Source organism: Nycticebus coucang, chromosome 9 (assembly GCF_027406575.1).
Source record: "Nycticebus coucang isolate mNycCou1 chromosome 9, mNycCou1.pri, whole genome shotgun sequence".
Lineage (NCBI taxonomy): Eukaryota > Metazoa > Chordata > Mammalia > Primates > Lorisidae > Nycticebus > Nycticebus coucang.
In genome coordinates this window covers 47,350,867-47,374,737 of record NC_069788.1, presented here as the reverse complement: position 1 = coordinate 47,374,737, position 23,871 = coordinate 47,350,867, and the positions used below count along the sequence as shown (strand labels likewise).

Sequence of the window (23,871 nt, the reverse complement as noted above, 5' to 3'; positions counted from 1 at the left end):
CCCGAACTCCCCATCATGAGCCAGAAAGGCAGCCACCATTCCTTCAACTCCCTCCAAGTTGTTTATTTAATAATAAAAAAGGAGATATGCACACACGTAAATCTGATCTCCCTCCACCACCCTCCTTTACTCCGTAACTAGTGACAAAACGTAAAAACTTCCCTTGTCCCACCTGGGGACTAAATTCCCATCTCTAACACCCTCCCAACAGAAAAACAAAAGAATATACACAGGAGCCTACCCACTCCAAAACTGAATCTTACCCAATATCCTCAAAGGAAAAAAAGCAGGGACTGGGGGTTCACAGAAATGAGAAGAACCCTATACGATGAGAAGAGAGGTGACTCTCTCACCTCAAATAAGTGCTTAACCCCCACACTCTGTCTTTCCATTACCAATTGCCCCAAGCCTGGAGATTAGGGAAATTCAAAACAGTCCCTTTTGGTTACCCTGTACCCCCTCCCCCAGTTCTAAGTCAGTGTGCATGGCAGAGGTCAGGGATGATTGAGGTAGAGGGGCTGGTGGGAGGCCTGGTGGGTCTGGCTGGCTGCAGAGGCTGGCAAAGGGCCACCTGTGGCATTGCCTGGGGTTGGGGAGGGCTGTTTTCGGAGCGAGGGGGGCACCGTGGAGGTCTTGATGTGAATCACCCTGGTGTCCATGACCTCACACTCGATCTGCATCATCTCCTCATAGTCCCCTGGGGTCCCCCGGCCTGACAGGGTCTCTGTGAGAAGGGAAGAGTGAAGGAAAAAGACAAGGGGAAGGCAAACAGGGGGAGGGTAGTCAGAAAAGTAGAGGTGAGCAGGGAGGGAAGGAAAGGGCCACAGTGAAGAGGCAGATCCAGTGGGAGTTAAATGGGATGGCAGGGATGGAGTTTGGTGCAGGGAGAAGGAAAGAGATGGGAAAAGAAAATGGCATTGATGCATGTGGGGTCACATAGGAGGGGGCATCAAGAGAAAAAAAGGAGTGAGTCTGGCAGGTTCCTAGCCCACCGCCCTCTGCCCAGCATCTACCCAAGCACCTTCACCAAAGGAAGACCCACACCCTCATCTTCCTCCCATCGGTCTCTTTTATTTTGTTCTTTTCTTCACCCATTTCCTCCTGCTTCTCACCTATAAGTCTACCATCTCTCCAATGTCCCACTCCTCTCCCCTCCCCCTGCCATGCTGGATCTCCCTATTGGACCTCCCCCAACACCCAGCAGGGAAAGAATTACCATTGGGGGCCATGGCAGGCATCACCAGGGACATCTTGGGCCGGGAGGTCTTGTTGTGGCTAATGGCTGGGAGCAGCAAGTGGTCCTAGGGAACAAAGGAGCCAGACTGGGAGGATTGAGGAAAAGATACTGACAGGCTCCCCAGTCCTACTCTACACCCTCTCAATGAAGACAGACTGTTGGGGAGTCCAGAGTGACAGAGACGGGGCAGGGAGAACTTACCCTTCGGAAGGAGACAACATAAAATGTGTCTTCCCTTCGGTCAATTGCATCCAAGAACTCTGGCTGCGAACGCTCTGGGTGGCGATATAGCTGGAGTTGGCCCACAGAATCCCTAGGCGGGTAGGGAAACAGGATTTTGGGGAAACTAAACCTAGTGTTCAGTCCCCACTGGGGAAAGGGGTAAGAGGAAAGAAAAAGACACAGGCCCCCAATGGATGAAGGAGGTAACAATAATCACAAGCATGGGACAGCTCCTGGGGGTATAGCTCTTGAAAGTAGAATCTCACTTAACAATCAAATACCCACCCAAACTTACCTTTCTGAGGGGCCAGGGGGTTGGGTAGGGATTGCCTTAACTGGAGGTAACTTCTTCCGTAGCTGAGACTTCTGGAAGGAGAAGTATCTAAGGATTTGAAGAGGGTGAAGGGAAAAGGGAAAGAGACAGACAGCCCCTAGCTGATGCCATCTCACACCCACCCTTCTAATTTCCCCAAACAATCCCATAACTTTTACAATGAGACGCCCACTCAAAATCCCCAGGACATTTAGCCCCTGTCTTCAAGTGGCCTTCCTTGAACTAGCCCTACCCTCTCCTACCTGTCTGTCCTGGGCCCTCTGAGGGATCTTCCGCCGGCCTCTCTGGTGGCGCTGAACCCAGCCACTCAGCTCATCAGCAAGCCTAGGGAAGCAGAAAAAGCTCAAAACCTTTGTGCCATGCCCAGATTCCACTTTCCTTGTGTGCCCACAGGAGTGAGAAGAGAGGGCAGAGAGCTGGCACTCAGTACAGAGGCCAGCCAGACTGCCTGCAGAGGGCTTGTGGAGGACAGGGGAGGATGCCCCAGCCATGAATCCCCCATACCTCAGGGACTCAGTTCGGTTGAAGTGGCGGCAATCAGAGGAGAGGAAGAGCTGGTCTAGATCTCTCAGTAGTAGCTCCTTGGCCCCCCCATGGAAGGCTGTCAGGTTCCTAGAGTAAGACAGGGAGGAGGCAATTCTAGGAGACTGCTCAGCACTCTCATAGCAACAAAGAAGGCAGTGAAGGCAAGAGAACGGCTTTGGTTTCCACTCACCAAAAGTAGCTTTCAGGGAGAAGATTCAATCATATCCCTAAAGAAGACAGGGTCCCCTCTCTCTCCTCACCTGAAACTGGGCTGGTCTGTGGGGCTAGGCTGGGGCTCCTCAGGACTGTGGGAAGACCCCTGTAGGGGTTCAACTCCGGGAAGTAGTTCTTGCTCTGAGAACTCCAATAAGTGTCTCTGGGGCAGAGGCTCTCCCCCACTCATCTGAGGAGAGACAGGAGCTGGAGGAGGCTCACTAATGCTGTGGATAAGCAAGAACAGAGCGTGATGAGGAATCCAGCTTTATCAAGTGTCTAACTAAGAGTAGGGGGCTCTACAGATGGACTGCCTAAGTTCCAGTCTGTTAAATGAAACAGTCTCGGTTTGGTGCAGTGGCTCACACCTATAATCCTAGCACCCTGGGAGGCTGAAGCAGGAGAATCCTTTGAGTTTAGGAGTTTGAGACCAGCCTCAGCAAGAGTGAAACTCTGTCTCTACTAAAAATAGGAAAAAAACTAGCTGGGCATTGTAGTGGGTTCCTGTAGTCCCAGTTACCTGGGAGGCTGAGTCAGGAGGAATGCTTGAACCCAGTAATTTGAGGTCGGTGTGAACTAGGCAGGCTAAGCCATGGCACTTGGCTCTCTAGCCTGGGCAACAGAATGAGACTCTTTCTTAGGAAAACAAAACAAAATAAAACTTGAGTTTCTTCACCTATAAGATGGGAATGACAATGATCCCTATTCAAGAAAAGGAGGGTGCTTAATCTAGAGCCTAGAACTTGGTAAGCACTTAATAGTCATTATTTTTATTGACATTATCACCATCATCTATTCTATGATGTAATACCTATTAGAAAAACAACGGAGCAAGGGGCTAGCTAGATGCAAAATCAGTGCCAAAGATACCAGAACTGTTTGTATATAAGTGGAAGGAAATGGACTGGGCTAAAGCAGGCAATCAGGTGGCTGTGAGGACAGCTGTGCCTGGAGGGGTCTCAGGAAGTGAGGAGAGTCTCACCTGACGGGTCCAAAGTTGAAGGTAATGAAGAGAAGAAAGACCATAATGCAGACCACCTTCCTGTTCCCAGACTCTAACTTGAGCTTGCTATTCTAAGGTGCAAAGGAAGAGACGGAGGCAAGAGTCATCCTAAGGAGCCCGTACTCTGGCTGTCTCCCAGGGACAGCCCAGTCTCACCTCAGCCAGCAGGGCCTCTAGCCGCCGCCGGAGGGCAGCATTCTCCCGGCGGAGCTGCTGGTTGTCGGCCAGGACTGCCTGCAGACGAGCCTCCAGCCCCTGCAGATACTCTTTCTTCTTTCTCCGGGACTGGCAAGCGGACTCGCGGTTCTTGATCATTCGTTGCTGCCGCTTCAGCAGCTTCGCCTAAGCACCCAGAGGCCAAAGAGAGAATGACAGATGCATTGGAAAGAAACCATGCCTTCAACCCCCAGGGAATGATTACTGAAGCTCCCAGGGGCCATTGCCCTGCCTGCCTGACCTCTACATACGTACACTCTCAGAAAAGAATTTTTCCTCTCCTCTAAAACATTCCAGGGAAGAAGCCCTTCTCTCAACTATTCCCTGCTATTGCTCCTCAGAAGTGGGAAAAGTTAGACTGTAGGAGGAACTTCCTCCATCCTGGTGGAATCTCTTTCCTTGGTGGGTCTTCCTTCTTTCAACTCTCCTTTATAGGGTCTAAAGTTTAACCTTGCTATACTTAAAGAACAGTTTACCTGGTTTTCCCCAATGAAGAAGCCTCCCTTCTCCAGCTACTACCACAACCGTAACAGTATGACTTCCCTGCCTGTGATTTACTGAGATCACCTCTATTTCTCCATCTGTAGTGATAACAAACCTAAGAGTCCTAAAACTGCATGAAGTTGGTATGCTTACAGAAACAGGGGTCTACTCTGACCCCCAGGATCATCTTATGGATCCGCTTCCTTACTTTTGCTCCTGGGTCTCAACTTCTTCCTCATCCTACAGTTCTCTGTGTGACGGACGCCCTTCTTCCCTTCCCATCACTAGCCCTACTCTCCTCCCCAATACTCACATCCACTTCAGGTGGGCAGGAATTCCCAGGCATAGGAGCTGGAACGATGCTCTTCCTCTCAGGCCGTGGAACAGGGGGGCTTGGTCCTTCAGTATGTACTCGAATAGCACCCTGGATGAGGACAACTGGGGACATAGAACAAGTGAGCAGAGGGAGGTCAAAGACGTGAATGGGTGGGGTCCTTGTGCCCACACCCACACCTGAGCACCCAAAGGTTGGAGCCTCCCTACAGGCTCCCTAATAAGGTCAATGCAGCCCATCTCCTTTTTTCCTTCAATACCTGGGGGTGGCTGGACAAGGGGCTGCAGAAGGACTGTGGTGCTAGGAGGCACAGCTCTGGGTGGCATTGGGACAGTGGTTAGCACCACAGGTTTAGGCTGCAATGGAGGCTTCCGGGTGGGCAGGGCTTTGCCTGAAGGAAGGTGAGAGGCAGGAAGGAAAGAATAAAGGGATATTAGGACTACAGTCCTCTTACCAGGAACCCCACTTGTCAGGATGCCCCATTACCTGAGGAGCCATCAGGGCATGGGCCCATGCTGATCTGGACAGCTCCGAGTGAGGGGGCTGGAACATCCAATAGGAGGCACCCTGGAGGGGAGGGGGACTCTGTCTTCACTTCTAGTACTTCCTCTCCTATAAAAGCCTGTGTGGGGCATTCCAGAGATATATTAGTCAGGAGGACTGTGGAAGAGAGGGAGCTGAAGAAGAGACAGGAGGAACTCACTGGAGCACTTGGAGGGAGAAAAGAAGGTAGACGCTCACCTGGTTGGAGGAGTCTGCTGAGAGGAAAGAAGCCTCAGAGTTGATGGAGGAAGAAGGAGAGACAGGCTCTATCTTGGTCTGGACATCTGTGGGTGGCAGGATGAGATATAAAGCTGGATACTAGACAAACACTGAAGGGCTAAGAGTGTTAAGATGGGGAATGGGTCGTTTATCTTTGTACTTGAAAATAAAACTCTTAGGTGGCACCTGTGGCTCAACGGAGTAGGGCACAGACCCCATATGCCGGAGGTGGCGGGTTCAAACCCAGCCCCGGCCAAAAAAAAAAAAAACTGCAAAAAACAAACAAACAAACAAAAAAAAAAGAAATTAAAACTCTTTGGCTCAAGGCAGGCAATCCAGAAGGGAAGCCACAGAGCCACTGATCTGCTGGTTCTCCTCCCCCTTTGCTTAATACTTTCCTTTCTCTTTCAGTGGCTTCTCCAATCTTTCCTGTGTTCAGTCTTCCTCAAGGATGTCCTGGCCTTTCTGCACATCCTTCTTTCATCCTCACAGACCTTCTCTATTCACATAGAAGAGGCCCAAGCAGCAGGAGTCTCCAGCATTCATATGGCTCAAATTCCCATCTTGCCAGATTTCTACCTCACCCTGTCTCCAATGCTGACGACTGTGAAGTCTACATCTCTGTTCAGCTGCTCACCTGCACCCAACCTTGGCTCCCAAGCTGCCTCCTGGTTACTTCCATTCTCATGCCCCACAAGTCACCCAAGTTCAGTTGGCCTTGAACCGGGTTTCCTGATTGTCCCTTCATACAAATTCTCCCAGGAACCAAATTGTAAAGCCTCAGTCACCTCTGAGCCTTCCTGGCCTCTGTTAAATCTTTGTGACTCGTCAAATGCTCCATAAAAACAAATGCTAAGTCCCATGTGGGTGAAATAAAACCATAAAGACACAAGGGTCCTCAAACTACAGCCCGCGGGCCACATGAGGCGGTGTGATTGTATTTGTTCCTGTTTTGTTTTTTTACTTCAAAATAAGATATGTGCAGTGTGCATAGGAATTTGTTCAGTTTTTTTTTTTTAAACTATAGTCCGGCCCTCCAATGGTCTGAGGGACAGTGAACTGGCCCCCTGTTTAAAAAGTTTGAGGACCTCTAATTCAGAGGGCCAGATTCAGCCCAAAGGTCAATAATCCATTACTAACTCTTATCTATACCACTCACTTTGGTGCTGAACTATTTGATCACTAAGATTGCTATTTTAAAACTTCAATTTATATTTTTGAATAGAGAATACAGTCATATGATGTAAATTCCAAAGGAACAAAGGAGAATTCAGTGAGAAGTCAAGGCTCCTTTTCTTCCCTGTCCCCTGGCCACCGAGATACCCTACTCAAAGGTGATCATAATTAGAGTTATTTAACCATGATGTGTTATAACCCTCACAAACTTTAAAGGTAATACAAATGCTGTTAACTGTAGACTCTAGGAGTAGAATACATGGTATCCCAACTTCGCTGTATGTCTGAAAATAACACAGATTGGCTCTGTGCCTGTGGCTCAGTAGCTAGAGCACCAGCCACATACACCAGAGCTGGCAGAATAGGCCTACCAAAACAACAATGACAACTACAACAAAAAAAATAGCCAGGCATTGTGGTGGGCGCCTGTAGTCCCAGCTACTTGGGAGGCTGAGGCAAGAGAATGGCTTAAGCCCAAGAGTTTGAGGTTGCTGTGCGCCGTGACGCCATGGCACTCTACCAAGGGCGATATAGTGAGACCGTGTCTCAAAAAAAAAAAAAAAAAGAAAGAAAGAAAGAAAAGAAAATAACACAGATAAATATGATCTTAACTGTCCACAAGTTCTTTTGGGTTTGGGGGGGTACTGTGGGGGATTGGAGACATAATCTTATTCTGTCACCCAGGCTAGAGTGCAAGAGGGTGATCACAGCTCACTGTAACCTCAAACTCCTGGGCTTAAGTGTTTTTCCTGCCTTGGCCTCCCATAGTGTTAGGATTACAGGTGTGCGAGCCACTGCACTTGGCCTATCCACAAGTTTTTAAAAAGTGCAAAGTAATGGTAAGTTGAATGACACAATGGAACTTATGTATTAGGAACAAGGAAAAGAAAAATCATCTCCATCTGTTCAACATTGCTCTTGCCACGGTTTCCTAAAATTTTCTCTCTCCCTTCTGCTTTCTCTACTGGTTATCTGCCTCACAACTTTTTCCATCTTGTCCTGCTGCCTGCACCCTCTCACTCCATCTACACACACATACACACAGAGATGTATACATTTTCCCTTGATAAAGCCTGGGGATGGGGCAAGCTGTTACTACCTGAGGAATCATCAGAGGTGTGGTCCACATTGACCTGGATGGTTTCAAATGAGGATATTGGATCTGGATCATCTCCCAGGAAGCAGAGTGGGGGTGCCAAGGACTCTGTCTTCACATGCAGCACCTCCCCTACTTCAAGGGCCTGAGTGAGAGTTCGGGTGAAGAAGGAGAGAAGAAATCAAGGGAGTTGTTGAGAGTTAAGACCAAGAACAAAAGCTTTAGTGTTTATAAACCACCAATTATTTGACATTCTGGTTCTCAACCTTCCTAATGCCATGATGTATTTTCATTGTTACAAAGGGGTCATGACCCATAGGTTGACAACTGCTGCCCTAAGCTATCTCTGGCCCCTATTCTTTCTTTTTACTTTATTCCTGGGAGGGTTGATGAAGTCTCAGTGATTCAAATCTAGTGTAGGGTGGACAGCTTGGGCAAGAACAGTTCCAAAATTCACAGTAGTTGACAAGTCTCTTCTTCCAAGTCCCACCACTGCTGTCACATATCTCTGTATGTTAAAAAGACCTCATTTTTAGCCGGGCGTTGTGGCGGGCGCCTGTAGTCCCAGCTATTCGGGAGACTGAGGCAAGAGAATCGCCTAAGCCCAGGAGTTGGAGGTTTCTGTGAGCTGTGTGAGGCCACGGCACTTTACTGAGGGCCATAAAGTGAGACTCTGTCTCTACAAAAAAAAAAAAAAAAAAGACCTCATTTTTGGCCAGGCATGGCGGCTCATGCCTGTAATCCTAGCACTTTCGGAGGCCAAGGTAGGCGGATTGCTCAAATGAACTCAGGAGTTCAAGACCAGCCTGAGCAAGAGTAAGACCCCATCTCTACTTAAAGAGAAAAAACTAGCTGGGTGTTGTGCTGGATGCCTGTAGCCCTAGATACTTGAGAGGCTGAGGCAAGAGGGTCGCTTGAGCCCAATAGTTTGAGGTTGCTATGAGCTATAACACCAGGGTACTACTCTGTCTCAAAAAAGACCCCATCTTCACTTCTAATTTAATTTTTTTAATTGTATTTCTTTCTTTATTTATTTTTTGAGACAGAGTCTTACTTTGTGGCTCTCGGTAGAGTGCCGTAGCATCATAGCTCACAGCAACCTCCACCTCTTGGGCTCAAGTGATTCTCTTGCCTCAGCTCCCAAGTAGCTGGCACTACAGGTGCCCACCACAACACCCGGCCTTTCTTTCTTTCTTTTATTTTTTTTAAAGACGAGGTCTCACTCTGGCTGTGGCTAGTCTTGAGCTCCAGAGCTCAGGGCAGTCCACCCACCTTGGTTTCCCAGAGTGCTACCATTACAGGCGTGAGCCACAGCACCCAGCCCCATCTTTACTTCTAGATGAACAGAGTGGAGATGTAGAAAATGAGGATATTAAGGAAATGGCAAAGACAAAGAAGAAGCCACCCTTCTCCCAGCAACTCAAGCACACAAATTCTTTCCTCAGCATCTATGGGTAAAGGGAATGAAGCAGTCCCTGTTACAGAGAGCAGAATGAGGGAGATGACTCTCTCACCTGGCTTGAAGGCTCTGTGGAGTGCAGTGATGACTCCGAGCTGATGGAGGAGGAAGAACAGGGAGAGGATGGCTCAGACTTCACCTGAAGATCTGCAGCAAAGGGGGTTAGAAAATAATCAGGAAACAGAACCTGAGAAGAGTTGAAAAAGTGTCCAAAGACATGGGGTGGGGAATACTCCACCAGGGCAAGGGGGAAGGAATTATATAAAGAATTAACGCAGACAGGAGTACATAGGCACTTATGCAGAGGTGTGAATATACCGAAAAGGTTATGGTTCCTGGAAGGATGAAAGAACCACAAAAGCTATTTTACCTGGGAAGATAGGTAGGAGGTCCCAGGGGGGCTCAGGAGGGGTGGCATCCATCCCCACGTCCAGAGAGCTGCTGTCAAACTGAATAAGAAAGGACAGTAGAGGGAAAGAGTGTGAAAAAGCAGAGGTGAATCCTGAGGAACTCTGGCCTGGGGATGAATCCAGGTTCTGGGACCACTCCCTCCTACAAAGGATTGGAGAAAGCCTGGGGGCACAATACCGGGACATCCTCCTCCTGGCAACGGAAGAGCTGCGTCTGTTCCTCCGCCACTTCATCCAGGCCAGTATACAAGGTGCTGTCTAAACGCAAGAAGTGCTGAGTGTCAAGGAGGTCGTTCCGCTGCCCAGCCTACAGATCACACACGAGCCCCTATCCCATCTCTCATTGGCTCAGCTCGGACAGACCCACCGCCCGCCCACTTGAAAAGTGACACAACCAAAGAACTTCAGCCCCTCCTTCTCCGACCCCGGAACAATTTGATGTTCCCGCGGGGAGCGGTCTTCACCCACTGCCGCACCCCCGAATGTACAACTAGCCCCCCGTTCCGCCCTCCTTCAGATGGTGGATTCCGTATTTGCCCAGCTTTCCTCTTTGGGCCTCCGCTTCCTTCCCACATGCCTCAGGAACACAATTTGCCACAACCCTCCCCCTTCCCCGGGGCCTCACTCCGCAGACTCCAGTCCTCCGGGCTCAGCAGGTTGTCGGTGAAGAAGCGCGTCGGGTCTGCAATCTCGCTGAGGAGCATCAGCTCCGCCATCTTTTCCCCCCACCCCCCAACCATGAGACGGCTCCCAAGGCCCGCCTCTCCCCTTCATTAACTAATCAGTTGACTCCTTCATAAAAGGGGCGTCCCGGAAGCCCTACCTACCAATAAGAGACCGGGTCGCCGTGCACATGAATCAATAGAGGAGTTGGCTGTGTGGGCGGGGCCAGTGGGAGAGCCGCCGCCGGACGCAGCTTCACCAGGTGTAAAGTTGGCGCATGCGCCAAACAGGCCCCAACCGTAAAGAGTTTGGGAGATGTAGTTCCTACGACTTAAAGGTCCGCCTTCTTCCCCAGCCGGTCCTAAATTTGAAATCAGCTTCTAGGGGTCTTCGGAAATGGATAAGTCCCTTAAAAAAGGCGCACTGAGACCACTGCTACCTCTCTTAGGATGGCAAAAGCTGGGAATGAGCCATAGGCTGAAACCCTCCCTCCACACCCACCCACCCCCATCGCCCAGCCAATCTCACAGCACAGACCACAATTCACAGATTAACAGGTTCCGGTCTCTTTTATCGTGTAACTTTCAATCAACCAAACATCTTGCGCAGACCCTGAGCCAGCCCTGCATCCTGTTTCTTCCCCTGAATGATGACCTTCCTCAGCTCCTCCTGGGCTGCCTGGTTTTGGGGGTCCATCGCCAGCACCCTCTTGAGATCAGCAGTTGCTTTTTCCAGGTTCCCAAGGGCAGCCTGGGCAACCCCTCTTCGATATAAAGCCTTTAAGTGGCCAGGCTCCCTCTCCAGCACCCGGTCACAGCTCTGTGCTGCCAACTGGGGCTGCCCTAGCAGCAACTGACAGGCAGCTAGATTGGCATGAAGGACAGTTCTTTCTGGAGGGCCAGGTGGAGGTAAAGTCAGCAACAGGCGAAGAGCTCGTCCATAGCATCGGGCAGCCCCTTCATGGTTCCCAGCTCGAAATAGTTCTGTGCCCCTTGCACGTTCTTCTGTGGCCAGGGCCTCCTTCTCCCTGGTCTCCAACTCCCAGGAGTCCCGGCCCTCAGTGAAGGAGGCCAGTGTGAGCCTGATAGGCGGTCCAGAGTGCCCAGGGAACTGAAGCTCTGCTTCCTCGCCTTGACACATGGACTCCAAGCATTTCTCTATGAGCTCCCCGCAAGTTTCCGCCCTCCACGGTCCTATGCCCATTGTTAGCTCTGTCCAGCCCTCTGGCAGCCCTGACCCAAGAGAAAACCCAAAAGCCAGTATCCGGCAGCGAGAGCCTAGCTTGGGTTTGTCCAAGCCATGGCCACGGATTATGATCTTCTTAACAAAACTCCCATCGGGACAGTACCAGAGATCAGAAGCTGGAAGAGCTTCTGGCATCTCACTGGTTGGTCCATGAGACTTGTCAGAGTCTCCCTCATGTTCAGCAACAAGTTTTTCAGTTCCTTCAGTATTCTCTAGAATTTGGTTGTCTCGATCTAAACTCATTCCCAGATCAAGGGTTTTATTAGAAGGGTCTTGGGACTGAGGCCTAATCTGAGTAGTTGAATCAAGGTTCTCCCAGGAATATTTTCCGCTTTGTTGTTGCGGCTGAGGGGTGTCCTTTTCTTCTACTGGACTGACTGGTAGCGTCTCCATTTGGCTGCCTAGTCCCTTCCACTGCGGGCGAACAGTTTGGTCAGTAAAGGATGGAATGGCTCAGGTCAGCACCTGAAAGAAAACCAAAACAATGCTAATTGCAGGACTCTTATTTAGACTTTTTTTCGCGTCCTTTCTCAATCCTTCTGAGCCTCAGGCCCCTAGTCCTGAAAATCCCCCATTTTTTTTTCTCCTAAAATCTGTCCTTCTCGAGCTTCCGTTCCACCCAGAGTTAATTTAGAACTATAAGCTCCATAAGTTCCACAGTTCTGGTAGCCGCCCCAAGTACGGACTCCCGGTCGAGTCAATAAGTACCTGGGTGGCCAAAAAGCACCTAGATTGGTGGCAGGAGCCAGGCCATTCGGATCACCTCTCCTAAAGCCAAGTGCTTACTGAATACTCTCCTCGGAGTCTTGCCCCAGGCGGAGGGGGTGGCCCGGGGACCCAGGGCTACCGAGAGGGATGCTGACAACTAACCCCGGAGCCTGAGAGATTGGAAGGCTAGTCAAATTCCTGGCAGCCAATAGGGGGCGGGGGAGGGGGTAGGAGGAGTTGGGTAGCATAGGGCGAGACGTCATTTCCTCCACCAGTGTGAAGCTCCAGGCCGTAGCAACCGAACTAGGCTGAATCGAACCTAACTGGCGTGGTTGGGCTGGCCAAGTCACGCGCTTCAGAGTCCAAACGTAGAGAAGTCCTTGAACCGCAAACTGGGGCGAGTAAGGATAGAGGGGAGAAGGGCATGGGTGATAGTAAATGATAGTGGCGGCAGTCTTTTGATCGGGCAACCTCGAGCCCTCCTAAGCTACTATCCCTGTGTTCAGAGCTCTTAGCAAGGGTTATCCCATGTCTGTTCCTTCGCCCATTCAATCCAGGGTGCTTCAAGATAAAAACCGCAGGCCTCTTTCCAACTGGCCCTATTCCCTTGGGGAACCATCTGCGTTTTCTCTGTACCTTTCCCTTCATATCCAAGAAATCTGAGAAATCAAAAAATCTTAGACAGTGCTTTTCAAATATTAATATGCATACATATCACGAGGAACTTGTTAAATTGCAGAATATGATTTAGGAAGTCTGGGATGGGGCCTGTGATTCTGCATTTCAGCAAGCTTCTGGAGGATGCTGATGCTGCTGGTCCATGAACCACACTTTGAATGGCGTGATTCCAGAATAACTTCATCCCATTCTCTTCACCCTTGGTTCTGCGCCCCTTCAGTTTGTTCTACATTTTGCATATATAACTGGTATAACCTGCTCCAAGGTGGAGCAGGTTCTTCTACTCAGGAGGCTGAGGCAAGAGAATCGTCTAAGCCCAGGAGTTAGAGGTTGCTGTGAGCTGTGACACAACGGCACTCTACCGGGGACGATAAAGTGAGACACTGTCTCTGAAAAAAGAAAAAAAGAAAATATAGATCCCTTTTATGATTCAGCCTTGCTTGTCCAGTTTGCTCTCTTAACACCCCACCCTTGTGCCTCAGACTACAAGAACCATGCCAGGACAGTCAACAGGGGAGGCAATTTCATCATCACCCGCAGACTTGTGTCAAAACAGTCCTCTTTATTTTGTGTTCAACCTCAGATCACTAACCTACACTTTTTTCCCTCAGGTTTTATTTCTGGGTTCTAAGCCAAAGTAACCTTAGTGAACTGCCCTTCTCTCCATGGCTAACTACTCGGATTCTTGGACTCCCTGGGATGCTACTGAAAATTAACCCATCTCTTTTTCCTCCCTTTTACTCTTTTCATTTCAAGTATTTCTTGGAAAGTCAAGCAGTCTAGAATGAGTCCCAAAAGGCTTGATTACACCCTAATCCCTGGACAAACATTGCTAATTTGCATTATGTGTGTTTTGACCAAGAGCATCACTCCAGTGACTTCAAAGATTAGTTTCTATCAAAAGAAACTGTACTCTGCTACACATGTATTGCTTTGTAATGTCTTCTTGCTGGTTTGTGTGTGTATGTTTTAGTTTATATAGATTCCACAGGAAAGGGGACTTTGTCTCTATTTCTTTTGTGGGTTTTTTTTTTGGAGACAGAGTCTCACTTTGTGGCCCTCAGTAGAGTGCTGTGGTGTCACAGCTCACAGCAACCTCTAACTTTTGGGCATAAGCGATTCTCTTGCCTCAGCCTCCCAAGTAGCTGGGACTACAGGCACCTGCCACAATGCCTGGCTATTTTTTATTGCAGTTGTTGTTGTTTTAACTGGCCTGGGCTGGGTTCAAACCCACCAACTTCAGTGTATGTGGCTGGCACCATAACTACTGCGCTATAAGTTCTCAGCCTTCTTTTGTGTTTTTTCTCCTCTGTTCATTCAACAATTTTTTTTTTCAGACAGAGTCTCACTATGTTCCCCTCGGTAGAGTGTGGTGGAGTCACAGCTCACAGCAACCTCCAACTCTTGGGCTTAAACGATTCTCTTGCCTCAGCCTCCCAAGTAGCTGGGACTACAGGCCCCTGCCACAGTGCCCGGCTATTTTTTGGTTGCAGCCGTCATTGTTGTTTCGCAGGCCCAGGCTGGGTTCAAACCTGCCAGCTCTGGTGTATGTGGCTGGCGCTCTAGCTGCTGAGCTACAGGCATCAAGCCCAATTTTCTTTCTTTCTTTTTTTTTGAGGCACAGTCTTATTCTGTCACCCTGGGTATTATGGGTTTATAGCTCATAGAAACCTCAAGCTCCTAGACTTAAATGATCCTCTTTCCTCAGCCTCCCAAGTAGCTGGGACTATAGGCACCTGCCACAAGTTTGGCCCAGCTAGTTTTTCTATTTTTAGTAGAGACAGGATCTAGCTCTTGCTCAGTCTGGTCTCTTAACTCCTGAGCTCAAGTGATCCACCCGCCTCAGCGTCCCAGAGTGCTAGGAGTACAAGTGTGAGCTACAGAGCTTGGCTCATTCAACAAATCTTTATCGGGAATGTGCTGTGTGCCCAGTGGCATATTAGGAACTGGGGATACATAGATAAGACAGATATAGTTACTGCCTTTATGGAACTTACAGTGTAGACAAGGAGAATAAGTAATTATAGTGTTATGAAGAAGAAGTCTGAGATGCTAGGAGAATGAGGGATGAGGGAACATTTCTTGAGAATGAGACATTTTTGCTACCATCTAAATCAGCGGTTCTCAACCTGTGGGTTGCAACCCCTTTTTAACAATGAAAATACATTGCGGCATTAGGAAGGTTGAGAAACTTTAGATTCCAGATAGTGAATTGGATTTCAGCCAGGTGTGGAGGCTCACACCTGTAATCTTAGCACTTTGGAAGGTTGAGGTGGGTGGATTGCCTGAACTCAAAAGTTTGAGACCAGCCTGAGAAAAAGTGAGACCCTGTCTCTACTAAAAATAGAAAATGTAGCTAGGTGTTGTGGCAGGTGCTTGTAGTCCCAGCTACTGGTAAGGATGAGGCAGGAGGATCGTTTGAACCCAAGAGTTTGAGGTTGCTGTGAGCTATGACACCATAGCACTCCTCAAGAAATGTTCTCTCATCCCTCATCCCTCATTCTCATAGCATCTCACACTTCTTCTTCATAACACTATAATTACTTATTCTCCTTGTCCACACTGTAAGTTCCATGAGGGCAGTAACTATGTCTGTCTTATATATCTATGTATCTCCAGTTCCTAATATACTGCTTGGCACACAGCACATTCCCAATAAAGATTTGTTGAATGAGCCAAGCTCTGTGGCTCACACCTCTAATGACCTAGTGAGACTGTCTCCAAAAAAAAAAAAAAGACAGAGAGAGAGAGATTTCAGTATATGATTTTGGGGGGGAGGGAGAATGAATTGGAGATGAACCTCAGAAAATACTCCTTCCTGTAGGCCCCTATTGAGAAACACTGAATTAAACAGTCAATTTTGTCTCTCAGGTGATCTTCTGTTACCATTGGATTATAAATGCAAATACAAACATAGATACTGAAACCCCTAAAGAAACTATTCCAAGTCACCATGAATTAAATTTTCGAAAGGATGAAAGCACAAAATTTTTAGGTTTTAGAGGAGGACTAATAGGTCCTCAGAGAAGACATCTGTGGTCCTGTAGACTCCCCCCAACTTCTGGTCTGAACCTGAGAAACACAGGACCAGGAAGGGGCCAAACTGTGAAGACTCAGAAATGGGAAAGAGGTAGCACCTCTACTTTTGTGTGAGATGCTACCTCAAAAAAAAAAATGGGAAAAAATTGAAAGAAAAGGATATAGACGCCCCCAAAATGTAGATACAGTGAATGTTGACTGACTCACACTGCTTGCTCTCTCCCAGTTCCCTGCCCTTTGAATCTAATCATGCCAGAGCTTTCTGGAGATAGTCACCACGAAATCAGGACTAAAGAGAGAAGCAAACCAGAAGGATTATATCCACTGACCTGGCTAGAGAACATGGGATCTGAGAAAGACACAAAAAGAGAATGACAAGTGAAAAGCTACTTACCTGTTGGGAGAGGCTTGGACTGGGGTGTGGAGGGAGTAATCTCTCCTTTCCCTTTCCCCTAAAAATTTAGGAATGAAATGGAAGAAGAGCAGGCTTGAAGGGAAGAGGTGAAAAGGAATCTTCTTCTCCGAGTGACTGCATCCAATCCCTTCCTTTTACTATAAATGCACTCTGTTCTCTCTCGTCTTTTAGTGTTGGAAGAACTAATCTCACCAACACTCTCAGAAATTATTATATGGGTGCAAGTTTAAGTGAACGTGACTTACCTTGTGCCCAAGACTTTCCCAGCCTCAGGTGAGAAGGATGGCAGGAGGAGCACATAGGAACCTCTGGAAAGGTGAGATTCTGGGTTAAGAAGGTCAAAAAGACATCAGGAAGAATGGAAGGACTTGGGGGAGGGATAAATTCTGCTCTCTCTCACATTCTGGAACAAGTCTTCCCTCCTCCAAGTCCTTATGAGCAGTACTTAATGCCTTGCCAAAGATCAGTCTGAGGGGAAGCCTCACATTTGAAAAGTTTCTAAGCAATTTTACCTGCAAATAAGTGTATTTACATCTCACCTGTAGTCACTTCCCTCCTTTCTTGAGTCTCCTCCTTCCAAGGTGGCTCAAAGGAGCTGACTATATTTTGCTATTCTTGCCACTGTTTTGCCTTTGTTAAAAGTCTAACTGGAGACAATCTAAGGAGAAGTTGAGGAGCCGGTGGTTCCATCTTTTTTTGAAACAGAGTCTCACTTTGTCACCCTTGGTAGAATGTCGTGGCATCATAGCTCACAGCAACCTCAAACTCATGGGCTTAAGTGATCCTCTTGTCTTAGCCTCCCAAGTAGCTAGAACTACAGGTGCCTGCCACAATGCCTGCCTATTTTTTTTTTCTTTTTATTTTAGAGATGGGGTCTCAGCTCTTGCTGGTCTCTCGAACTTCTGAGCTCAAGCAGTCCACCTATCTCGGCCTCCCAGAGTGCTAGGATTGCTGGTTCCATCTTGTCTGTGGGCACAGAGGGCATGCAAGGCTTGCCCTCTAAATGAGTGAAGTAAGATTCTTTTCTTTTTCATTCAGTAATCTTTACTGGATATTCAGAATTCATCGATGAAATATAGAGACGAATACAGAGATTCCCACCAGTAGTTATATTAGCAAATGCTCCAGATGCAAGAGAAAAAGTGATAAGTGGGGCAGGGAAGTTATTTCCAACCAGGGTGATCTGAAAGGCTTCATAAAGGATTTCAGAGAGTTGAGCCTTGAAAGATAGCCATAATTTTGACAAGTAGAAATGGAAGGGATTAATTGCAGGTAGAAGAAGCAACATAAGGCAGGAGAGATAAAGACACCCAAATTATTCATCTCTGGCTTACCAATCACAGCTTTCCCAGGGTATGCCAGTACTGGGTGCTGTCTTGTCACCATGCAATGAGCTGGTTGGAGGTGTTTATGCTCTCATATTCCCCTGCATTCCATATTCATCACATGGAGCCATATGCTGCACTTACCTCTCCCATTTATTGTCAGCATGAGAGACAAAAATTCTAGCTTTCTAAAGGCTAAATAAATTTCCCCTCTGTTTGGCTTTGGTAGTTTCTGTGGTTTTTAGTTCTGCTGAGATTTGTGTCAAAATTGTTCATCCCTCCTCTTTGCTCCCAAAGCATTTTGCTGTGCTTGCCTTATATGCAGGGTTGTCAGGCAGAAGGCAATGAAAGGCAGCTTTTTTGGCAGTGGAGTATTTAATGATAAGAGCTCCCCTTTACCAAACACTGACCATGCATTGTGACCACAATACCAGGCATTGTGCTAAGAGCCTCATAAATATCATCTCATTTTCTCCTTGCACATCTTTATGAGCTACTTATTCATTCAGACATTTAAGGAATCTTTACAGAGGCCCAAGCATGGTGCTGTGTGCTGGGAATAAGAGTAGAAAAAAGCCCTGGATCTCTGTAGCTTACATTCAAGTGAAGACGATGGGCAATAAAACTCAATCAATATAATACAATGGTAGGTAGCAACAAGTGTTGTGAACACAATGAAGCGGGATAAGAGAATGGGTAGAAAATGCTATGTGTGCTGCTATATTTTAGTGATCAGTAAAAGCCTTTCGGAGGTGATATTTGTGCAAAGACGTAAATAATTTAAGGGAGCAGCCATGCATATATCTGGAGAAAGAGTGTTCAGGAAGAGAAAAAGGGAGTGCAAAGGCCACGAGGCAGGAAGGAATATTGTATTTTTATGCTAAATTCACAGAACAGAAAAAAGGTCAGAGTGGGCATAGCAGAGTAAACAAAGGAAAGAGTGGCAGGGCATATAGTCAGAAAGGTGGGGAGGAACAAGGCCAGGGGCCACCAGAAGGTTTTGAGCAGGTAAATGTTCATCTGGTAATTTAAAAGATTGGATTTATACAGAGGATAAACTGTATCAGTCAAAAATGGAAGCAGAAAATCCAGTTAAGGGGCTAGTCAAAGGACAATGGTAGCATAGGAGCTTGGATTAGGGTAGAGGAGAAGGCCAATGATAGAGTCTTAAAGGCCCTCTAATAAATATTTAGGGGTCTGTGCTGGACACAGTGGCTCATGCTTGTAATCCCCATACTCTAGGAGGCCAAAGTGGGAGGATCACTTGAAGCCAGGAGTTTAAGACCAGCCAGGGCAACCTAGTGAGACTCTTGTCTTTAACAAAAAGAAAAATAACTGGTACGGTGCCCCTCCACTTTGGTCCTAGTTGCTTAGGAGGCTGAGGCAGGAGGATCACTTGAGCCCAGGAGTTGAAGCCTACGGTGAGCTATGATAGCGTCACTGCATTCCAGCCTAGGAAATAGAGTGAAACTTTGTCTCAGAAAAAAAAAGAAATTCTAATTTTTTTTTTTTTTTTGAGACAGAGTCTTACTTTCTCACTTTCAGTAGAGTACAATGACATCATAGCTCACAGCAACTTCCAACTCCTGGGCTCAAGCGATCCTCTTGTCTCAGTTTTTCTTTTCTTTTCTTTCTTTCTTTCTTTTTTGGTTTTGAGACAGAATCTCATATGTCACCCTTGGTAGAGTACCGTGGCATCACAGCTCACAGCAAACTCAACCCTTGGGCTCAAGTGATTCTCTTGCCTCAGCCTCCCAAGTAGCTGGGACTAGTTGTAGATGTCATCATTGTTGTTTGGCAGGCCTGGGCAGGGTTTGAACCCGCCAGTCCTGGTGCATGTGGCCAAACACCCTAGCCACTGAGCTACAGGTACTGAGCCCAGCTATTTGACTCTGGGTCATGAAGAGAGTTGGGTCAAATGAGAGGTAAATTTACAAGTAAATATGAATAACTTTATGCACACAAAATTATAATGTATATGCATATATAGAGGGTGCCAAAAATGTATACATAAGGAAAAAACTGTATTAAAATTGTAGTACTTGGCTCAGCACCTGTGGCTCAAGTGGCTAAGGCGCGAGCCATATACACCTGAGCTGGCGGGTTCAAATCCAGCCTGGGCCCGCCAAACAACAGAGACGGCTGCAACCAAAAAATAGCCAGGCATTGTGGCAGGTGCCTGTGGTCCCAGCTACTTGGGAGGCTGAGGCAGGAGAATTGCTTGAGCCCAGGAGTTGGAGGTTGCCGTGAGCTGTGATGCCATGGCACTTTACCCAGGGTGACAGCTTGAGGCTCTGTCTCAAAAAATAAATAAAATAAAATAAAATAAAATTGTAGTACTCAATATATACTAATAACAACAGATAAATACAAAACACATTGAGCACCTCCTAGTTGCAGAAGTCAAATGTGACTTGAGTAGTACACCATTTTTTTTTTTTTTTGAGCTAGTCTCATTTTATCGCCCTTGGTAGAGTGCTGTGGTGTCATAGCTCATAGCAACTTCCAACTCCTAGGCTCAAGGGATCCTCCTGCCTCAGCCTTCCAAGTAGCTGGAACTATAGGCGTCCACCACAATGCCCAGCTATTTTTAGAGATAGAGATTTCACTCTTGCTCAAGGTGGTCTTGAACTCTGAGCTCAAGTAATTCACATGCCTCAGCTTCCCAGAGTGCTAGGATTACAGGAGTGAGCCACATGTCAGGCAGACTATTACAATTTTAATACAGTTTTTCCTTTCTTAAAATGTGCGTATATTTTTTGGCACCTGCTGTATACATGCATACTACAAAGAATGATTAAACAAACAGCCAGCTTAAGAAATAAAGTCTTTCCAGTATTGTTGAAGCTCTTCCTTATGTGTCCCTCTCCAGTCATACTTTCTTACTGCCAGGGGATAAGCACAATTCCGAATGTTGTACTTTTACTATACATGTAAGCAGCAAGAGTTTTTTCTTCTTTTCAAACACAAGGTATATTTTTATAGAATGTTTGTATGATGATAGGAATGTTTCTTTCTTTCTTTTTTTTGTAGAGACAGAGTCTCACTTTATGGCCCTCGTAGAGTGCCATGGCATCACACAGTTCACAGCAACCTCCAACTCCTGGAATTGAGCGATTCTCTTGCCTCAGCCTCCCGAGTAGCTGGGACTACAGGCGCCTGCCACAATGCCCAGCTATTTTTTGGTTGCAGTTCAGCCGGGGCCGGGTTTGAACCTGCCGCCCTCGGTATATGGGGCCAGCGCCTTACCGACTGAGCCACAGACGCAGCCCATGATAGGGATGTTTCAGTAAAGAGAGGGAAGCCTCTTTACTGAGACTGGGCACTGTGGCTCATGCCTGTAATCCTAACACTCTGGGAGGCTGAGGTGGGTGGATTGCTTGAGCTCATGAGTTTGAGACCCCTGAGCAAAAGTGAGACCCCTGTCTCACTAAAAATAGGAAAACTGAGGCAAGGGGATCGCTTGAGCCAGAGTTGGAGATTGCTGTGAGTTTTGACACCGCAGCACTCTACCCAGGGTGACAGCTTTAGACTGTCTCAAAAAGAAAGAAAGAATAAAGAGGAGAAAACCAATTATGTGGGACACATGGGGGTGATTTTAGAAGTCAATGTTTCAAGCAGGTGAGAAGGATCCCAGGGCACAGATGAGGTGGGGGCTGGGAGCAGGTCAGCTGCGTTGCCTCTGTGGTAGAGATGCAGGTAGGCTGGTGGATTTCAGGTTGGACTATGAGGAAGTTCTCTTTTGCAAGGCTCTGGTTTTGGGCGGTGTCTATGGCTCAGAGGAATAGGGCGCCGACCCCATATGCCAGAGGTGGCAGGTTGAAACCCAGTCCTGGCCAGAAACTGCAAAAAAAAAAAAAAAGAAAGGTTCTGTTTTCTCAGTGAAATAGGAAGAAAGGGTATCATCTTTGAAATTGTGGTCTCAGATTTGGGGGATGTGAATCAATCAGGGAAATGTGGGCTGGCAGGCCACACTGAGGGCCCACAGGAAGTGAGAGCAGTCAGTATGACTGTGTGTTTTTCCCCAGCTGTTGGGTGCAGGTGTGGAGCAAGCAGGGTGAGATTTAACCAGGGAGAAAATGTGATGGAGGGTGGGGGCTCAAGGGTATGATGAGAGGTGATGACAGTGTTGAACCTTGGAATCTAAACTGGGTAATGAGGAAAACGGGAAATTGAGGCAATCCAACAGAAATGAAAAGTATTAGGTAGAGTTGATGCCTGGGAGGCCTAGATGAGGTTGAAGAATTTTTGGAATAGGGGTACTGTGGGGGGGTGGCATGAAAAGACTAAAGACTAAAGTGAGACCTTGGAGGGGTGGCAGTTATTGGTGGCAACCAAGTTGAAATTGTGACACAGGGAGAGAGTATCTAGGAAGTGGAGAGAAGCAGATCTCTGGAGGCCAGGGTACTGGATGATCTACATGAACACTGAGAACATGAAAAATAGAGGAGGTGCCTGTTAATGAAAAATAATGAATGACAGAGGAAGCAGAGAAAGACTGTGATCCAGGTGCTGAATCTTCACTGCATAAGGGGTAGTGCTGACCCAGAATTGAATCATGGAGGACTCAGACCACCCAAGGAGGTGTTATGGGAGGCCAGAGCCTCTCCTGGAGATGGAGTCTCTGTGGATAGAGGTGCAAGAACCAAGGGCACCATGCACAGAGGGAGCTGAGGTAAGGTAACAAGAGATTCAAATTGGAGTATTTTGTTTCCCCCTAAGGGAAGAGGAGTCTTGGAGAAGTCATTTTTATGCATTTCTCCCTTTGCTTAATTCCTTTCATTTCGACTGAATCCAAAGATTGGTAGAAGAGATTTTATCTGATGAAAATCAGAAAATCAAAGATAAACTAGACTTGGCTTTTGCCTTTGATATAGCAAGAGGGAAGAGATAAAAAAATGCAGATAATGTGAAAAATGGAAGAATTTTGGATCCAGATACTCTTCTAAATAAAAATTTCCCATTTGAAGCCACCTTTTTACCTCTCCTGTCTCTCTAGGTGGTACCTGCAGTGCCTCTAAGCCTAGAATTATCTAGGCATGTCTTAAATATTAATGCCTGAGTCCCACCCTCAGAGATTATATTTTAATTGGTCTAGGATGCAACATGGGCTTTGAGACTTTTAAATGCTCCTGAGAGGATTCTAATGTAGCCATTGCTCCAAGGAATGCCTGGGTCTATATTTAAAAACCCATCACTCTAATCCAACCTGGAAGGTAGAGTGAGTCCTTGTTGGAGAAAGGGATGAATTGACCTGGACCTTGAAGAATAGATAAAATTTGACCAAGTAGAGAGGCAGATGTGAAAGGGGAGAGAACATCAAGAGCAAAAACCTAGAAGTGGTCTATAGCCAAGAGGTGGTCTGCAGTGCAGAGAAGTTCCAAACAATTTGGTTTATAATAAGCAGAGATTGGGGAAGGAGGTCTAAGATTTGAGAACAACTAAGGAAATACCTGGAGGTGCCAATGATGTGTATTCAGTTTGGTTGGAAATTAGACTAGAGAAGGCAGATGATCTTAAATTATAGGAAGGGTTAAAGGCCAACTTGAAATTTTGTAAATAGTTATCAATAGGGAATCTTAAAGGGCTTTTGAAAAAGAAGTTGGTAAGGTAGGCACGTTAAATCTGAAACATCCAAAGGAGAACCCATGATATCCATGCCTCATTCTACCCTCCTTCCCTTCTCCTCAGTGCATGGCTTCCCTTGTAAGATTGTGAGCTCCATGATGTCAGAGGTCACACGTGCTGTGTGGACAGATGTTTCATCAGTATCCTGCATGGAGTCTGCATGTTGCATAAACACATAAATTTAGGGTAGGACCCTGTCTCGTCCACTGCTTATGTCACCTCCTAATCACCACCTCCCTCACAAAGAGGCCCTCTGGTTAACTTCAGCTTAGGAGAGGGCACCTAGTCCCAGGGGGACTTCAGAGGTTATGGACCTCCTCCCGGGTGCTCCCACAACTCTCTGGCCTCTTTGGTCTCCCTGTGCCTGGTACAGTACATCATGTGGGGCTCTAATCTAAGTTGTCTGACCCCTCCTTCCAGCCCGAAGTCAGGAACAGCTATGGGCAGCTTGCATCTTCTCCCCGCTCATTACCCTGTCCTTAACTAACTTCTTCACAATTGTCTGCCCTCTTGCTTTCCTGGAGTTCTGGGGATAGTAGGGAATGGAAGAGGAGGGCAGGGGGAAGAAAAGGCCCATTGAGAGTAGACCCCAAGGTCTTCCGTGACAGTTTCCTAGGGAGCTCCTTTGGTCCCTGTATCTGTATGTCCTTCTCGTGGTCTGGGCATCTGTCTCCCCAACTTTAATCTCTGTCAGTCCTCC

The 23,871-nt window shown here is 47.3% G+C and overlaps 2 protein-coding genes across 5 annotated transcripts; both read right to left on the bottom strand.

Moving 5' to 3' along the window:
- Positions 1-42: 42 nt before the first annotated feature.
- On the bottom strand, positions 43-10,212 carry ATF6B (activating transcription factor 6 beta). Its single transcript, XM_053601356.1, has 18 exons — positions 10,096-10,212; positions 9,649-9,728; positions 9,431-9,509; positions 9,116-9,207; positions 7,605-7,746; positions 5,309-5,394; positions 5,054-5,189; positions 4,827-4,958; positions 4,547-4,671; positions 3,691-3,876; positions 3,514-3,605; positions 2,579-2,758; positions 2,298-2,405; positions 2,036-2,117; positions 1,755-1,825; positions 1,439-1,550; positions 1,217-1,301; positions 43-724 (listed from the first exon to the last, which is right to left on the bottom strand). The coding sequence occupies exons 1-18, from the start codon at positions 10,208-10,210 to the stop codon at positions 495-497; spliced, it is 2,133 nt and encodes a 710-aa protein (XP_053457331.1). The 5' UTR covers positions 10,211-10,212; the 3' UTR covers positions 43-494.
- Positions 10,213-10,443: 231 nt separating this feature from the next.
- Positions 10,444-12,287, bottom strand: FKBPL (FKBP prolyl isomerase like). 4 transcript variants are annotated; one of them, XM_053601352.1, is made up of 3 exons: positions 12,087-12,270; positions 10,788-11,843; positions 10,444-10,494 (listed from the first exon to the last, which is right to left on the bottom strand). In XM_053601352.1, exons 2-3 carry the CDS (start codon positions 11,769-11,771, stop codon positions 10,465-10,467), a joined length of 1,014 nt encoding a protein of 337 aa, XP_053457327.1. In that variant the 5' UTR covers positions 11,772-11,843; positions 12,087-12,270; the 3' UTR covers positions 10,444-10,464. The 4 variants fall into 4 exon arrangements, with proteins under 4 accessions (XP_053457327.1, XP_053457326.1, XP_053457324.1 ...); XM_053601351.1 differs by lacking the exon at positions 10,444-10,494 and having other exon boundaries at positions 10,698-11,843; positions 12,249-12,287; XM_053601349.1 differs by lacking the exon at positions 10,444-10,494 and having other exon boundaries at positions 10,698-11,843; positions 12,087-12,276.
- Positions 12,288-23,871: the final 11,584 nt, after the last annotated feature.

Excerpts from the sequence above, each read along its gene's own strand:
- ATF6B (XM_053601356.1), bottom strand. The coding sequence starts at position 10,210 with ATGGTTGGGGGGTGGGGGGAAAAGATGGCGGAGCTGATGCTCCTCAGC. Across the intron at positions 9,729-10,095 it reads GGAGGACTGGAGTCTGCGGA|ACAGCACCTTGTATACTGGC; the intron begins GTGAGGCCCCGG and ends TCTTGCGTTTAG. Across the intron at positions 1,551-1,754 it reads CCCCCTGGCCCCTCAGAAAG|GGATTCTGTGGGCCAACTCC; the intron begins GTAAGTTTGGGT and ends CTACCCGCCTAG.
- FKBPL (XM_053601351.1), bottom strand. The coding sequence starts at position 11,771 with ATGGAGACGCTACCAGTCAGTCCAGTAGAAGAAAAGGACACCCCTCAG.